Genomic DNA, 16,552 nt, shown 5'->3' with positions numbered 1-16,552 from the left:
TCGCTCTTCCGAAGGCTCGCGATGGAACGCCACCACCGACGCTCATTCTCCTCTCTCCCTCTTGAGCGCACCGGCAGAGGCGGGATGAGCTGCAGGCGCCGCGCGCCGCCTACAGTCCCCAGAATGCACCGCGCGCCTCGAGCGCGGCCCCGGCGCCTCGCACATGCGCATAGCGCTCTATGGTTCCAAGATGGCCGACACGGCGCCCGGCGGTTCCGGCACGGTAACGGCAGCTCCTCGGCGGGCCGCGGGGTCGTTATGGAGGGCGTCCCTCTGGGGAACCGGGCGGAACGGCAGCGGCCTATGCCGGCCGTGGAGCCCAAATGGCTGCGGCCTGCCCGCGGCAGCCTTTAGGGGGAGCCGAAGAGAAGGAGGCGCTGATTGGCTGGATGGCTGGGCGGGGGCGGGGCTTGGCGGCAGTCGTTGATTGGTCCAAACTCTTCTGCTCGAATTGGCGGAGAGGGCCGCGGGGCGGAGTTGGCCGCGAGGCGGCTTTGTTTAAAGGGACCGCGCACGTGTGGGAGAGCCGGGTTGCAGCGGGGAGGGGCGCAGAGTGCTGCTCCGTCCGTCCGTCCATCTGTATAACTGTGTAGCTGTGCATATGCAGATTTCTATATGCCTGTGTGCATATGCACGTGTGTAGATGTGTCGATATGCCTGTGTATTCACGTGTGCGTATGTGTATGTGAAGAATCTCTAGTTATAGGTTGCTCCAAAAGTAATGCCTCTTATTTATTTGCGTGGAAGCTGCAACATCTACAATGAGCCCAATAATACTATTTAATAAAGTGCGTTTGCAGATAGAAACACTACTTTTCAACATGGTCACCGTTATTTTTATCAGCATCAAACAAGAGCCTGCATGCTGCACTCATACTGCCTAAGTGACCCACTGTTACTGCTGAAACACACCACCCTCAGCCTCACTGTGCTCACATCTGCTGTTCTGTCTCCCGAAACATCCAGAAAGCATCGATGGAAGTCAATGAGTGCCTTTTTTTTTTTTTTTTTTGCACAGAGGAATTCAGTAACACCTCTTTGATTCATACACACTTCTACATTAGTCACCATCTTGTCAGGCTGCTGCCATCTGTCACGTGGCAATATAATGTAACAGAATGTTGGCAGAAAGGTTCAGCCTCTGTTACCATACTACCAACATCCACCTTTGATGTCAAGGGACAACATCATAAAATAGGAGGCATTACTTTCAGAGCAGTCCTCAAGCATGTATGTCTGTACATGTGTGTCTATATGTGCAGGTGGGTCAGTGCTGCATATGTACACTTGTGATGTGTGCAGGACGTGTGAGCCCAGAGTGGGTGCTGGCTGCATGCAGGCAGGCTGCCTGGGCTCATGGCAGGGCCGGTTCAGTTTGGGCTCTGTGTCCACAGAGGTCGGGCAGCAAGCACACGACCACGCCGGCGGATAACTACTACCTGGCCCGAAGGAGGACTCTGCAGGTGGTGGTCAGCTCCTTGCTCACTGAAGCTGGCTTTGAGAGCGCTGAAAAGGCTGCGGTGGAAACACTGACAGAGATGTTACAGAGCTGTGAGTCCCAGTGTCACCAGTGTGGTGATTTAGGGCAAAATCACCTTGCAGTTAATTCAAATTTGCTTTTGCTCTTTCTGTTGTTTTTTGTTTGTTTGTTTTGTTGTTTTTATTTGTAATATCTTACAATGATGTTAGCAAAAGCAGAAGGCTTGGCAGGGCATTAGAGCACAGCCCTGGGGTCACAGACCTTCTGATTGTGAGCAGTTTGGCTGAACTCAGTGGTGCTTATCTTACTCAGTGGGCTTTAGGAATCCCAATAAGGTATCCCAAGACTGAGATGCTACCAGAATAAACAGACAAGTAACGAAGTTCCAGACATTTGGTTAGTGAAGGCTATAGAAGTGGGACTGTCTGGCAGCTCTGCTCTTAATTTCCTGGATGATGTGCCTAGGATCTCAGCTTACACAGTTTTCTGATGTTGATAAATGATTAAGTTTGGTAGTTTTTCATGCTTGTGCTGCAGATTTGCCTTTTTTATTTGTGAAAAGCATCCATCTCTGATCATCAGTGTTTCCATACTTCAGCTGTCCTTTACTTTGAGATATGCAGGCTGTAAGATACCAGATTCTGGGAGCTATTTTTTATTCCTTGCTAGGTGTCACTCTAGGTCTGTCTGTGTCCCTGACAGGGGAGCAGCAGGCCCACAGGCCCACCAATAAAAAAAAAAAGGGGGGGGGGGAAATGGTTTACAGGCCCAGTTTTGTGGCTGATGGGGCAGGGGGACCCAGGGACCAACACCCAGCAGAAAGGAAAGGGGAAAAGGGGGAAGGGTAGGGAGATGGGAGAGAGCAGTCTCTGACTTGCGATCAGTTTTATCTTTCCCACTGAATGTAAAGTCCTCTGGGGTATGCAGTTCTTCTCTTCTGAGAGCCAGGTATCCAAAAAATCAGCAGTCCACAGAACTGGAGCATAAACTCTTTAACTCCCTGTGCTTTACATGATGTTATGATGTGGAATACTGATGACAAAAACCATGACACTAGATTTGCTAAAAATTCAGGTGTTGGGCTGACACAAATGTGTGGTCGCTGTCTGAAGTGAGTATGTAATGGTTGCTGTTGGTTTTTTCCCTCCAGATATTTCTGAAATTGGAAGGAGTGCAAAGTCCTACTGTGAGCATACAGCCAGAACACAGCCTACACTCTCTGATATAGTGGTTACTTTAGTGGAAATGGGTGAGTAGCTGACTCATCTCACTCATTCCAGATGCATACATTGCAGAAAATGGGTGATCTGTGTTGCCATGACAATGTGTTGCTGGTGTTTCTGGTACTTGTGTGATGTCCACCATTCTAGGTCTCACGCAGGTGATCCAATATCACTGTTGTTGATGCAGTTTGTATGCATACAGAGTACATAATTTTCTTTCTTCTTGGTGTGATTCCTTTTTCCTCTTATTCTGTATTTCAGGGTTCAATGTTGAAATGCTTCCTGCATATGCAAAGCGCTCCCAGAGGATGGTCATCACTGCCCGTATGTGAGAAGTCCTTTTCTTGTGCAGGAAATAATTGTCATTTCTATCTGCTGGCATCCAGAGGGCTGCTGCTTTTCTCATGAATAGTGCAGTCTGGTACTCCGGGGCATGCAGTTTGTGTTAAAGATTCCTGTAATTATGATGTAATATGTGAAGGAGGGTATCCTTTGCCAAATCAGTTGCTTTTGCTTCAGCATCCTCATTGCACGTGAGAATCCTCAAGATGGTTTTGGTTCTCTTTGTGTAGGAGAGGGCTCATGTAAGCCTTGTTCCCTTTTGGGATGCCAAACACAATCTGAAACTGTTGCTCGTGGCATGTGCTCTGTCCCTATCACAGGACCTGGAGACGTGGGTCGCAGCTTGGTATAGACTAGCACTTCTTGATGCCTAACATTTGGCAGGCTGATGCTGTCTAATTTAGTGCATGTGCTTTTTTAACCATAGCTCCTGTGACAAATCAGCCTGTGACTCCCAAAGCCCTGACAGCTGGACAGAACAAGCCACATCCATCCCACATCCCTGGCTATTTTCCTGAGTTTCCAGATCCTCACACCTACATCAAGACACCAGTGAGTGAAAAAAGACCTTTGTGCTGTTTGGATTCTGTCTGAAGTCAGTAATGTTAGGAAAGTGCATGTGTATTTTTATTGTAGTGCTGTCCAGAATATTTTTTCTGCTACCTTGGCACAATGCTTGTCATTTGCATATTGTACTTCCTTTAGTTTTATGGCTGATATCTATGTCTGTATGAAAACTTGTGCATGTTGAAGGTCAGTACTTGCCTGCAGCACCTGCGTCCTAGCAGTGTTTTGAACTTGATCTGTCTTCATTGAATCTAGTGACTGTAGTTGTTTTGTCCTCCCTGCTCTACAGACATACCGAGAGCCAGTGTCTGATTATCAAGTCCTACGGGAAAAGGCAGCGTCTCAGAGGCGCGACGTGGAAAGAGCTCTCACCCGCTTCATGGCTAAGACAGGAGAAACACAGAGTCTCTTCAAAGATGACGTTAGCACATTCCCATGTGAGTTATCTAGGAAGCTTGTGCTGTAAAGGACAGTTATCTAACAGAGTATACATCTAGTGTTCTTGTGATTGCAGAAGGTGGGCACTGAGGGATCACACTGTGTTCAGCCTTGTGAGGCATTGGAAAGGAGGGACTTTCTATTTTAAACAGGCATAAAAACCTCGGGTTCATAATCATACCTGGCTGTGCCTAATGGTAGGCTTCCACTCTAAATGAATGCCCCCTTTCCTGTGGTGGTGGAGAAGGATTTGACTGATAGATCCTCCCTTATCCCAGTGCTGTCTGAGTTTCTGTAACTTTTGCACAAGTCATTTCTTTTCTCACACATTTCTGTGTGAGACAGTGGAGGTTGTTGTGTTTCTCTGCTTGCAAAGCAGTGATGAGAATTCCCACCTTCCCAAGCTTGGCTGAGAGCACAGCCTGTGTTATCTTCTGGGGAACTAAGTAAATACTTCAGCCTATGAGGGAATTGAACTTATATAAACGGTCAGGAATGAATGTTTTGTGTTTGTATAATGCTATGTCCATGGCCGGAAACATAAAGAGTCTTCAGAAAATAGGAAATTAGAGACTGCCATCTTTTAGGGACCGGATATTTCATTCCTGATCCCTGGGAGTGGCAGGAGAAGAGTGTGCCTGTTCTGTTTAAAATCAGAACTAACAAAAGTGTTTGGTTTCAAAGAAACTGGTTAGCTTTGTGCTTCATAATCTCTGAATTGATGAGCTATCTCCCACCTTGCTCACTTTTCCTCAACCCTAGTGATTGCTGCCAGGCCTTTCACTGTACCCTACCTGACAGCTCTTCTCCCCTCTGAGCTGGAAATGCAGCAAATGGAAGAAACAGATTCATCTGAGCAAGACGACCAGACAGACACAGAGAACCTGCCCTTGCATATGAGCACGGTACGCCCACCCTTAGAGATCAACATCCCTAAGGCCTGACTTTCTTAAACATATGAAACCTGGTTCTTTGTTTTCCTTGGCATAGGGGGTGGAAAATGGCAAAGTAGGTTGCATTTTACCAGATGTAAATGACTAACATTGTCATGGTTCTTCAACTTTCTGCAAAATATGTTGTATAATGAGGTTATCCAATGTTGGATCACGAGCTTTCAATGCAACCTTTATTTCCATGTTAGAGGAGAGAGGATTGTCCCACAATTCCATGCTGTTCTCAAAGGGGATCTGCTTGTATTAAAAATCTGGAGTTCTCACCTTTAATGCAGCTTTTTGTTTGCTTCTGTTTATCTTGGCTGTTGATTATGTTTCACCCGTGTGTTTTGTGGTTTGAACTTCTAAGCCTTGTTTAGACTAACTTTGGTTATTTATGCTTTTTTTTTTCCCCGTGCCAGGATGATTCAGGACCTGAAAAAGAGAATGCCTCAGTATTACAGCAGAACACTTCCTTGTCTGGCAGCCGGAACGGGGAGGAGAATATGATAGACAATCCTTACCTTCGGCCAGTGAAAAAGCCCAAGATCCGCAGAAAGAAATGAAATGTGGTCAGCTGGCTGCTAGAAGAAAGAGGAGCCCATTTCTCTGGCTGTTATGAGTAGTCACCTCTGCTTCTGTGGGTAGGAGGCATGGAGCAAGACAGGAGAGGCAGTCTGACTGAATGGCAGAAGCAGAGGAATGATCTTTGTCTGCCTAGCAAACTACACTGTCATCACTGTTTGCAGTGCTCCCTCTTTCTCCTCTGCTTTCCTCCTAACTGGGAATGCTAAGTGGTCAGTTGCCTTAAAAGTGGCGAAAGCCACTGAGTTACAGATGAGAATTGTCTCATTTGCTTTGGTTTCTTCTGACTGGTGGGGAGATTCACTCCCTAAAGAGGTGTGGGATACAAAGATTCTTGCTGCTCTACAGAACACGAAGACATAATTTGTTTTTGGCTGCCTTTCAAGCTAGAAAAGAAACTTCTGCAGTGAACCTTGTTTGGCTTTATAATCTGTGGAGCATGTATTAAGAGAGAGAAAAATCCCACAGAGGTTTCTTTCTTTTGATTATGGGCAGGTAAAAGCAAACACTTTTATTGAAGAGTGAAGTGTAAATACAAAGCTAAGACAGCATTTATTCTCAACTTTTCTGACTGCAGCTGCACTTCCAACTTAAAAGTGCTGAGTGTGGTGTTTACCCCACTCTGCTTTGAGATTATTTTCTAGCAGTATCAATGGCAGGATTCAACAGCTGCCTTGGGCTCTTTTTTAGTTCTGTTGTTAGTTTCAACACCAGCACAAGTCCTTTGAGAGTTCATGCCTTCACCAGCTGTTTTGAAAGATGCTTGCTGCAAAGCTTGGAGTATGGAATAAAGCTGTAATGATTACAGTTTGCAGGGCTGTGCTATTGATCACACTTTTTAATTTTGTCTTTGTTCAGATATGGGCTTTTATCAACAGAAGTTGCTTTTTTTTTCTTGCTTTTTGTTGTTGTTGTTGTTCCTTTTTTTTTCCTTAGAGAAGGACCTTTATTTCAGCTGTGAAAATGACTGCTGGTGGGATTGCTGTAATTGTTATCCAGTTTTAGAGGCCTTTCCTTTACATTTCATTCTGTCTTTACTTAGGGAAAATATGCACAAAATTCCTGTAACAAAATACTCCTATTGTTTGGTACAGTCTCCCAGGCATGATATTAATGCCTGAATTCTGTAGTTCATACTACATCAGCTTTTTCTCATTCATGCAGGTAAGTTCTGAAGGGAAAATTGCTTTTAAGCAGTAGTCAAAACTGCACCTCTTTTAGCTGAGAATTTGGTGCTGAGAGGCAGCAAAGACTGCTTGCTTGAGACTGTCAACTTACTGCTTCCCAGAGCAGTACCTGAGTGCACAGTCAGTTGCAGTCAGAGGGAACAGAGTTATGTGTGTGCTGTTCTCTTCTGTTCAGTGAAGGTGCCCCTCTTTCCTCATCACCCAGAGAGGAGGAAGATGAGGAGGAATTATTTCAGGAAGATTGGAAGTATTCCTGACAAACTATTTGAAATTGCATCTTTAGCAAAAAAAAAGTCCTGCATGTGCCATTGCCACTTTTGCTGGTGCCTTGGTTGTACAGAAAATCAAATGTACAGACATTATGTATATATATATATGTATATTAAAAATATATCTTTTTTTTTTCTACCTTGGATTAGGTGTTTTTCATAATGAAAATATCCCTTTCTGGATAGGGGAAAATCTGGAATGAAAATAGTATCTTTTATGTTCATAATAAAATAAATTTTATCTTCTACAAGCAAAAATGACTGAGTTCTTAACATTTCAGAAAGAGTGGAAAGAAAACACCTGAATGGAGCCTGAATGTGTGCTCACTGGGGTCTGGTGAAGTTCTCACCAACTCGTAGGAGGCTTTATTCTTCCTGTTGTGTCTCTTCCTTTCTTAGCAATGATGTTTGATTGCTGAGGAGGTTGGGTATTTTCTAACACTGTGTGTTCAGTGATGACAAAGTACCTCCCTTTATAAGAAGATTTTTCTCTGTCACAAGTGGAACATGTGGTTGAAAAAGACTGCAGAATCCTTGGTGTTCTTGAGGTGGTTCTACACCTTTCTGTCATGTTTTTTTCCTTATAAGAAGCTCAAGAAAGATGAAAAGTATGCAGTGTCAGTCACGAATGCAATGATGGAGCTGGAAGCAGAGACATTAAAAACAGGTCTTACAACAGTAAATGTGCAGGGAATAACACCCCCTCCTTGAAGAGTTTTCATCGAAAGAGGCAACTGAGAGTCAGCAACAGCATCCCGTTCTGGCTGCTGCAGCTACAAAGCTGCTTGTGTGGCTGGGAGGGTTGTGCACTGAGAATAAAGGCTGTGAGCAGCTGCACTGCATGTGTGAGAGCACTTGAAGCCTGAAAGTGGGAAACTGGAAGAATATATCTCGTTTTTATAGACAAAACTGGGCTGCAGGTGAAACTGCTGCAGTCACAGCTAAGTAGACCCAGAGAATGCGAAAGCTTGCATTGTGGTTGGCAGTTATTTCAAGTACAAATATTGTGAGTTCCTAGTTTTCCCCTGAGATCTGATCACCATGTGTGCAGGCAGGTTGTAAATATTTATAGAAGTCTCTACAGTCTGAGCTGCGCCTTACAGAAGCACCTGAAGGCAAACACCAGAACCTCTCTGTTTCATACTAGGTTTATTTTTGTGGCCTCACAGGTTGCTCATAGATTCAGAGCAGCTCTTTATGTGCATAGGGACAGTTGTGGTCAGGCACAGACATGGCCATCTGGTCTGGCCGTTCCCAGCACTCCATGCCCAGGATGTTTGCAGACTGTGAGGTTAACACAGCTGGCTGTGCACAAAGCCATTACGCTTCTTCTGCACAGCTCTCCTCTGACTGCGGTGCGTTCTTCTGCTGGAAGGTGATCAGTGGAAGAGGAAACCCTGAGGTGGTGAGGAAGCTGAGGACGGCACGTAGTGGTGGAGAGGAGTTAATTGTGTTCCTTTCTGATGCCATCAAGGGCTGGATATGGGGGTAAAGCCCCCTGTGGCGCGGGAACCCACGCTGGGCAGCGCAGTGCCATGAAGTGTCTCCATGGCAATCTGCCCAAGATGGCCGCCCCCATGCCTGGACCAGGAGCTGAGGGAAGCAGTGCTAAACGCTGGCCCCGACGACACCAAACACCTGCAGAGCCAGGAGAGAACCAGGTACCAGATCAGGTAATCAAAACTAATCAAAGAAATGCCGCTTTGAACAGGTTTTATTTGAGGAGGCAGAGTATTGCAGGCAGACATGTCTATGGGCAGGCTCTGCTGCACAGGGATGCAACATGCTATCAGTTCTCATATAAACTCAGGTAGGCCACACGGTTCCGATGCTTCCTGAATTCTCTGTCCATAATCAGCTGAAAGAAAAGAGAGCACAGGAAGACACAAGGTGGTGTTGAGCACTGCAGGCTGGTTTACCAGGTGGTTTTCCTGACTCTCAGTGTTTCAAACTGGAAAGTTTTTCCGGCGGAGCTGTGCAGAGAAAGAAATCTGTACTCCAGTCCTCTCATTTTGTGATGGAAGCTTACTTCTAGAGCAAACTCCCCAGTCAAAGTGTTTTTGAAGGACTGTGGCTGATTTTGCAAACTGGCATTTTCTGACAGCAGCTCACTTTGTGTCTCGCTCCTTAAGCTGGTACAGCTACACACCCAGCAGACCGGAGAGGAAAGGATGACAAAAGGTAGTGCTTAAGTAATCATCTGATTTCCTCTGTGAGAAGTATTAAGCTGGGAATAGCATCCCCTCATCCCTGTCCATACCTTCTGAACTTCCGTTTTTAGCATCCTCTTCGCTGGCATTGGCACTAAAGACCAATCTGGAGACCCAAACTTCATTGGCCAAGTGATCTTTTTGTGTAATCGCTTCTCTGCATCATAAGTTCCAGGTCTAAAGAGAACAGAAACAAAATATCTCATTGCTAGATCTGGTGTATGATGTTTGCAATATGAGAATTAATCAGACCTGCTTTGACCTATGGGAAAAATGCATTTTATGGTCTTCTAGTCATCATGTTAGGTTGAAGACTAAAGCTAAGGAGCCTTTTGAAGATAATTTAAAAAAAAGAAAAGAAACAAAGCATTACTGGGAACTCAGTTACATATCTTCCATTTCTGTCTCTAGTACTCCTACTTGTTACTAGAAGAGTAAGAAAATGAGTTATATTACCCGGGGAAAAGTTCTTTATTTGGAGGTTTATCAGGAAATCGTGGTGTCTTAGAGGAAAATGGAGCACAGTTAAGCTGGCGTTTTCTCTCTTTATTCCAGAGTGGCTGGTATGTTCCTGGTCCGGGAGTCACAGTCTGCAAGAGAAAAAAAATCAGTACAGAAGATTTTGTTCTGCAAGCCATTTCAGAATGCTTTTAGTCAGAGCATTTAATGCCAGCTGGCTAGGCATTGCAGACCTGCTGTTCAATGCATGCCTTGGCTATCCTGATAGCACAAAAAGAGCAGAACAAATCAAATCTGAGCTCCCTGCTATTTACCCAGGGTATCCTGTGACATCTCTCCTAATACAGTGTTAATCTTCAGAAGCTGGGCCAGTAAACTAGTTTTGTTCAGTTAGCACAACTTGAGCTCCCTTCCTGATTTTGCCTCAGTACATCTAGGTGTGCGTGAGAGAGATACAAAGGGATATGTGTGTATGCATCAGTGTTTCCAGAGCGCCCATGATTGGTGATTGATTTCTAGCCTCAGTGCTTGCGACAAAGCTATGCATGGGGAGATCTATGACCACCATTACTTTAAGCTTGAGGCAGGCCCAGCATGTGTTCACAACTTACAGTCTATGGTAGGATCAGCCTACAAATTCTGTCAAAGCTGCGGCACTGCTTCTCTGAAGCATCCTTTTCTTACCCGTGGCTCTGGTATGAATCGCTGGGCCGTTCGGGCTCCTATCACATAACCTTTCACGCTCAGTGGTTTTGTTCCAAAGGAGTATCTGAAGCTACTTTCCTGTGGTTAAAAAGCAGAAGCATTGTTTGCATCAATTGAATAGGAGAAGTACCTGAGCAGCAGACATCATTCCTTTAATCTCTCACTAATTTAGAGTATTAGGACAGCTGGACTTTTGAGGACTGGTAAATTTAGAAGGTAGCTTTTCTAGGAGATAAATTTATTTTTTAGGTATCTATGCAGATTTATACAATGGCTTTACAGGGCAGGCATGGAGTACACTGTGTCTGGCTGGCCATGGTCTTATTACCTGTTCCTTATTACTTATTCCTTACTACTACTCCTATAGTGTATGTTTTTTGTGAAAGAAAAGCTCTGAGAATAAAAAACAAACTTACCTTCTGTAAGTAACAGCCTGGCCCTAGGAAGCGTTTTCCCCTGATGGCTGCTAGCTGGATTCCCATCTCGTTTGGAGCATGGTGGAGAGGGAACATTTTTTTATCTTGGTGTGACCCAAACCAAATTTGTTTCCTCACATCTGTGAAACCAGGAGAGGGAAATGTGATCAGTGTGATTCACTCACATGGATTTGACCACTTGCTGCTCCTCTTACTCCTCAGGTGTCTGCTGCTTCCTGAGGTGAGCCTTATCTCTCAGCTGCTCCTGGATATCCTGGAAGGGCCTGCTCTTTGAATGACTATTCCCTGCTGCCACAGACTTCTTTTTCCCCAACCTGGGCAAGGAGGTGCATAGCAGCCCAGTCACAGGAATGACTGCTAGGGAATCCTGATGCTGTTGGAGATGCAGAGCCCATGCTTGTAGCCCCCTTGGTGTGCACACCTCACAGAGCTCACCTCTGGGCTGCCACTCTGCAAACATGCTGTCAGATCAGGCACTTAGGGAAGTCTGTGTACTGCAGTTGCTATAGATACGGGGAGGGGTGCTGGAGGAAATTCTGGCAATAGGAGCTCCTAAACTGTGCAGGAAAAGGAGCAGCTTTGATAAAAGCCCCAAGGATCACACTGTGCTTACTCTCACTCCCAGGAGTTGCAATTTGCACTGTGACATTTAGTGGTGGAGAGGATTCTGGCAAAGCAGTCTATAGAGTATGCTGCCAGGACCCTTCACTGTGTGTTCTCAGGCATAGCAATCTCCCATGTCATCTGCTCCCTGTCTTTTTCCCTGTGTCTGGCTATCATGATGTGATAAGCAAGAAATTCCTGGAAAAAGAGATGCTGGAATTAAGTCCACCTTTGGGATTTGCGCCCATCCCTCAGCATAAGTGTAAAAACTGTGAGAACCAGGGAGCATCAAAATATTACGAGCAAGATGAGTCAAAACAGCATGCATTTTTACTTTTGCAGAACACTTTATTTATCATTATTATTCCATGGAATTAAATCAGAGGAGTGTGCTTGCCGTAACAGAATTGGTGTCATCATGCCCAGTTGCAGCAGGAGCAGCTGGAATCAAAGACGAGACCGGCCTGGCACGTCTGCGTGAAGGTTTCGCCATTATTGCAGTTGTAGAATTTGCTCTTGTTGGTTGGATCTGCGTAGATGCCATCGGCCTTACCAGCACAGAATCCACTCCCACCTGAGCTACCGGTATTGCTACCTGAGCTCTCACTCTCACTCCCACTTTCACTTCCTTGTGTATTACAGAGGACTGCAGTGGTGGTAGGACTGGGCTGAGTTGGGGGCACACAGCCTGAAAGAAGAGCAGGAAAAAGTTTATTTTATTGTGAACAGTTTCTCAGCTCCCCTTTTCCGCTGTTGGCATCAGCAGAAGAGCTATTAAACTTTGTCCCTCTCAAAGTCTGGCTGGATTCACAGTTGGCCTTTGAAAAATCTGGACCGAGTTGCAAGTTCCAGAAAGTGTGACTCTTGCTGTGGCTTCCACAAAGGAAGTGTGTCCACCAAAGCCTTAGAAGTGAAAGTTCATGGGCTTCTGAAGCTCTGCACCAATAACAAACTAGGGGATCCCCTGCAAGTAAGCCCTGCTACTTACTGTTGCTTTGAAGACCAAGTGCATTCTTCAGGGTGGTAATCAGGGGATATCTGCCCTGTTTACAGAAAGTGCCAGTGAAGTCATCCAGATCAATGGCCCAAACCATAGCACCTGCGTAGTTGTTCTTCTTCAACCATTCAGCCTGTGTAATGCCAGGGGAGAAAGGCCTGTTAGTCCCAAGACGTGCTACTGCAGAAGGGCTCCTGCAGTGCCCTTAGTACAGCTGCACTTCCCACCCACTGTACCTTGATGTTGAAGCTCTTGATGTTGTCGTAGCCAACCCATTCACTGCTCTTGTAGGCATAGGGCACATCCTGGGGAGCATCCCAAACTTGTGTGCCTCCAGAATTCAGTAGTGTGCAGATCTGGGGAGAAAGGGAGAAGGAGGAATGTTGTTGAGTATCATGCTGTATGCAGCAGCCATTCAGAAAGTTCCATGAATCCTTTTTGCGAAATTATTTGAAGAAATGTCAAAAAAATATTATACACACCTCATAGTAAGCCAGCGTCCCAGCCTCCTGTGTGTAAGGTCCAGCAGGTCCTGGTCCTGAAGTTGGTGCACCAAGACCGTGATTAGATGGGTTTTGCAGTCTGAAGGTGTTTCCATAGGCTGGGAATCCAACAACTAGTTTCTCAGCTGGGGCACCATTGCTTTTCCAGTAATTCATAGCATAATCCTATTAAAAACAAAACAAAACAAAAACAAAACAAAACAAAATAAACAAACAAAAAAAACCCCAGAATTACAGTCTGTGCAAGGTCTGGTAGACAGGATGGTGAATTCTTGCATTATCATCACTGCTCTGATCATAGTGCTAACATTTCTTACACAGGCTCCTAAAATAAACTTACAACATTGAAATAGATATTGTCACCAGTGTCATTTGGGCCTTGGTAGAGAGGGCTGTTCTCCCCAGTTTGTGTATCCCAGGAGCCATGGAAATCATAAGTCATCACATGAAAGTAGTCCAAGTACCTGCGGAGAAAGGTGCCTGTGTCTGCACCCTGGCCAATTCCATCACCCAGAACCAACAGTTCCTTCAGACCTGGCCATTTAACCCACAACAACTCTGGCTGTGCCCACACTTTCTCCAAATCAGGTTTCTTTGAGACTTCCTTTGAGCAAGCCTTCCAAGGGCTGAGACAAGTTCCTCCTGCAGAGGAGGGAGGCAGAGGACAATGCAGGGTGAGATTTGTGCTGAAGTTATGGGAACTGAGAGATGTTCTCTGATGGCTTGGAGTGGCTGCAGCCCACCTGCTGTTACCCTTTCCTCCCTCAGGTATCCATTTCTGCACCAAACATGCACTGCCTGCATGGCTTCTTGCCCTGTACAACAGCGTGGCGGCTGCTCAGGCTCAGGATGCCCAGGATGGGCCGTGCCCAATACTGGCAGGAAGAGTGCTGGAAGAAATCTCTTGAAGGAAGTTCTAGAAAGCATACCAGAGAGATTGCTACTCACTTTCCGAGCTCAGCAATCTGGTAGCCAGCCTGAATGTTGGAAAGTCCTGCAGCAACAGCAGCAGTGATCATGAGACGGGGCTTGTTCACCTGCTTGGCTTCCTGCTCAAAGGCAGCCAGCATTTCCTGCAGGATGACAACAAACGGCTCAGCGTGAGCCCCACTGGGGCTGTGGTCAGAGCAGTGCAGATGAGGGGGCCTGATCAAAGCCTTTTGTTGTGTCTTACCTGAACAAGGACGGTGAAGAGACCTTTGTCCTGAGAAGGGCTGCCCCTTGATCCAGGGTATTCCCAGTCAATGTCCAGCCCATCAAATTGGTACTGGCGCAGGAATTTGATGACGGAGTTGATGAAGGTCTGGCGGTTCTCAGGAGTGGAAACCATTGTGGAGAACCTAGGGAAACAGAGGAGTTGGGGCTTGATTGGTGCCTCTTTTTATATTTCCTCTATCTCAGGGAAAGAAGTGGTTTGAACTTACTTGGCTGTCCCAAAATTCCAACCTCCAATAGAAAGCAGAGTCTTCAGGTTTTTATTCCTGCAAAGGGAGGGACATGAACATGTTTCACTGCAAAGAATGGTTTAGTATTGCTGTTTCTAAATTCAGACAAAAGACCAACACGAAGCTCCCGGTTTTTTGGACAGTGGCTGTTGCAGGTGCATTTGTAGACTGTGTGAAGTCACATTAAGGCGCAAGTCAGGAGCACAGTGACTGATGTTCCTCATTCCCAGAGAATCAATGCTGGCAGCCTGGCCAGCCTTCGCTGCTCATCGCTGTCTCCCATTCTTCTCAGCACCCCACTGCTCATGCAGGGAATGGCTGCTGTGTAATGGGCAGGTCCTGAACAAGTGATTAAATGATGCCTGATGCTGTCAGTACATACTGATTTTTCAGCCCATTGAAGGATTTGTAGAGGGTCTCATCATTCCATTCAATGGTTGTGATCTCATTGTTGGACATCCCAGCGAAGGCGTATAGCAGATGAGTGCACAGGCATGGGTCAATGTTATCAGGCATGAAACTTCCCACGCCAGGCCTGTATTGAGCCCAGTTGGTGAAATAGCATGACAGCACATAGGCAGTGCCTGCAGGGAAATAGAAATGGATAGTGAGAGAAGAAAACAGAGAGAATGTGTTTGAAATGCTGTTGGACATGCATGCTGTCCATGTAAGTAGCTGCATGAGGCCATGTTATTTCTTATTACCATCCTTCCTACCACTCAGTAATTCAGCACTGGCTTGCTACCTACATGAAATCTGATCTGAAATGATTGGACAATACTTCCTTGCAGAGAAGAGTTCAGTGAAAGTGAAATGGGACTGGTTGTTTGTGAGCCGTCTCAGCAAAATCATAATTGATTTATTTCCTTCTTTCTTTATTTCCATAAACAAATCCACCTAGGAGCCTCTTGCATATTGTAACCGATTAATCAGGGTTGTTATGGCTGCTGAGTCTCTTCCCTAAACTGAGTCTTTCTCCCTTCCTGCCAGCTGAGGAAGAACAGAGGCAGAATGGATCTCCTGTGAGGCACTCAGAATGAGGAAGGTTGTTTTTGTATCTGCTCTACTGCTTTCTTCACCTGTCTGTGAAAGTCAATCATAGCCTTTCTGCATAGCCGCAGAGCGGCTGCACTCAGACTTCATTAAAGCTGAGCAGGAAGGGACTAAGGGGAAACCTGTATGAAAGCCAGCAGCATATTTGCACTTCGTGCACGCCATGCTTCGTTGAAGTGCTGTCTGCAGAGACACAACTACTGAGTGCTAAGCAGCCTTTGAGTCCTCCCTGTCTTGTAAAAGAGTTAGCTGGTGAGCCCATTCCAGATTGCTGCAAATGCTGAAAAACATTTTGTCGAGCTGTTTTGGGCAGAAAGCACGTACCTATCTGGGCGTTCAGCAGGAGGGCCAGACCTTTGAAGAAAAAAATGTAGGATTAGTCCTTGAAGTGAGAAATGCAAGGCAGAACTGGGCTAACCCTAATGTAACTTGTACCCCAGGTTGCTGGTCACTTTGAGGAAAGGGTGAACTGTGGTAAAGAGGTCATGTGCCATTAAAATATGAAATTGAATTTGCGATCATTTTGTTTCCATGAATAATATACAGGAACATAGATTGTTCAGGACAGGTCTGCTGAGTGTTCATTTGGAAATGGGTATAATTTGTGGAACAATTTCATGTAGAAGAATAGAAAAGAAGCTGGATAGCTCACATTGAGAATTTTGAGATTTTGTGTTTTTTTCCTTTGTTTTGTACAGAAAGAAAATACCAATTTCAAATAACAATGAACCATATTGATTTTCAGTGCATAAAGTATCTTCTCAGCGGTACTGAAAACTCTAACTATCCATCCCGAAAGCTACTCTTCTATTTTTTCCCTTTGAAAGGAGTGTGCAACATCTTGAATGCGATAGAACCTCTCTTCTATCACCTGGTGTAAGAGTGAGAGAGTCATTATACTTGTCATAAAGGCAGAGAAGAAGTTTTGAAGCAGGACTTACCGGTAAGCAGAATGAGCTTGGCCATCTTTGACCAGAACTGATCTGCTGCAGGCTGTTTCTCATTTTATATGGTGCTCTCATTTCATGCAAGTCTTGTGTCAACAAAGATGCCCAAACACTGCGCAAGTTGGTAAAGATAAGTATCATAGAAATTGAGATACCAATACAATAGACTT

General features: G+C 45.4%; 3 protein-coding genes and 1 long non-coding RNA gene across 4 annotated transcripts in view; 2 read left to right on the top strand and 2 right to left on the bottom strand.

Moving 5' to 3' along the window:
* Nucleotides 1-122: 122 nt before the first annotated feature.
* Nucleotides 123-7,270, top strand: TAF8 (TATA-box binding protein associated factor 8). Its single transcript, XM_031605849.2, has 8 exons — nucleotides 123-223; nucleotides 1,395-1,551; nucleotides 2,631-2,729; nucleotides 2,965-3,027; nucleotides 3,473-3,597; nucleotides 3,902-4,049; nucleotides 4,813-4,955; nucleotides 5,405-7,270. Exons 1-8 carry the CDS (start codon nucleotides 164-166, stop codon nucleotides 5,546-5,548), a joined length of 939 nt encoding a protein of 312 aa, XP_031461709.1. The 5' UTR covers nucleotides 123-163; the 3' UTR covers nucleotides 5,549-7,270.
* Nucleotides 7,271-8,188: 918 nt separating this feature from the next.
* LOC149915027 (uncharacterized) overlaps nucleotides 8,189-16,552 on the top strand; it is a 31,877-nt gene continuing 23,513 nt past the window's right edge. Inside the window, exon 1 of the long non-coding RNA XR_016459832.1 lies at nucleotides 8,189-8,696. This is a non-coding gene — a long non-coding RNA (uncharacterized LOC149915027). The remainder of the gene's footprint in view (nucleotides 8,697-16,552) is intronic.
* Nucleotides 8,713-11,351, bottom strand: CIMAP3 (ciliary microtubule associated protein 3). Its single transcript, XM_031605944.2, has 6 exons — nucleotides 11,270-11,351; nucleotides 10,814-10,953; nucleotides 10,377-10,475; nucleotides 9,690-9,823; nucleotides 9,284-9,410; nucleotides 8,713-8,881 (listed from the first exon to the last, which is right to left on the bottom strand). The coding sequence occupies exons 1-6, from the start codon at nucleotides 11,292-11,294 to the stop codon at nucleotides 8,813-8,815; spliced, it is 594 nt and encodes a 197-aa protein (XP_031461804.1). The 5' UTR covers nucleotides 11,295-11,351; the 3' UTR covers nucleotides 8,713-8,812.
* Nucleotides 11,442-14,277, bottom strand: LOC116237027 (acidic mammalian chitinase). Its single transcript, XM_031605946.2, has 7 exons — nucleotides 14,112-14,277; nucleotides 13,886-14,010; nucleotides 13,278-13,401; nucleotides 12,917-13,102; nucleotides 12,671-12,790; nucleotides 12,426-12,567; nucleotides 11,442-12,125 (listed from the first exon to the last, which is right to left on the bottom strand). The coding sequence occupies exons 1-7, from the start codon at nucleotides 14,265-14,267 to the stop codon at nucleotides 11,854-11,856; spliced, it is 1,125 nt and encodes a 374-aa protein (XP_031461806.2). The 5' UTR covers nucleotides 14,268-14,277; the 3' UTR covers nucleotides 11,442-11,853.

This window comes from Phasianus colchicus, chromosome 25 (genome assembly GCF_987193195.1).
Source record: "Phasianus colchicus chromosome 25, bPhaCol1.hap1.1, whole genome shotgun sequence".
Classification (NCBI taxonomy): domain Eukaryota; kingdom Metazoa; phylum Chordata; class Aves; order Galliformes; family Phasianidae; genus Phasianus; species Phasianus colchicus.
Note: the sequence above shows the minus strand (reverse complement) of the source record. Positions and strands in the feature narration are given on the sequence as shown.

What these genes read in the sequence shown, in the direction of transcription:
- TAF8 (XM_031605849.2), top strand. Translation starts at nt 164, where the DNA reads ATGCGCATAGCGCTCTATGGTTCCAAGATGGCCGACACGGCGCCCGGC. An exon ending in CGCCCGGCGGTTCCGGCACG is followed by an intron (nt 224 to 1,394) that starts GTAACGGCAGCT and finishes CTGTGTCCACAG; the next exon opens with AGGTCGGGCAGCAAGCACAC. An exon ending in GGTTACTTTAGTGGAAATGG is followed by an intron (nt 2,730 to 2,964) that starts GTGAGTAGCTGA and finishes TCTGTATTTCAG; the next exon opens with GGTTCAATGTTGAAATGCTT.
- CIMAP3 (XM_031605944.2), bottom strand. Translation starts at nt 11,294, where the DNA reads ATGTTTGCAGAGTGGCAGCCCAGAG. An exon ending in CAGGCTGTTACTTACAGAAG is followed by an intron (nt 10,476 to 10,813) that starts GTAAGTTTGTTT and finishes TTTTAACCACAG; the next exon opens with GAAAGTAGCTTCAGATACTC. An exon ending in TAAAAACGGAAGTTCAGAAG is followed by an intron (nt 8,882 to 9,283) that starts GTATGGACAGGG and finishes CTTTTCTTTCAG; the next exon opens with CTGATTATGGACAGAGAATT.
- LOC116237027 (XM_031605946.2), bottom strand. Translation starts at nt 14,267, where the DNA reads ATGGTTTCCACTCCTGAGAACCGCCAGACCTTCATCAACTCCGTCATC. An exon ending in CAGATTGCTGAGCTCGGAAA is followed by an intron (nt 13,402 to 13,885) that starts GTGAGTAGCAAT and finishes CTTTCTCCGCAG; the next exon opens with GTACTTGGACTACTTTCATG. An exon ending in ACTTGGTCTTCAAAGCAACA is followed by an intron (nt 12,126 to 12,425) that starts GTAAGTAGCAGG and finishes CTCTTCTTTCAG; the next exon opens with GCTGTGTGCCCCCAACTCAG.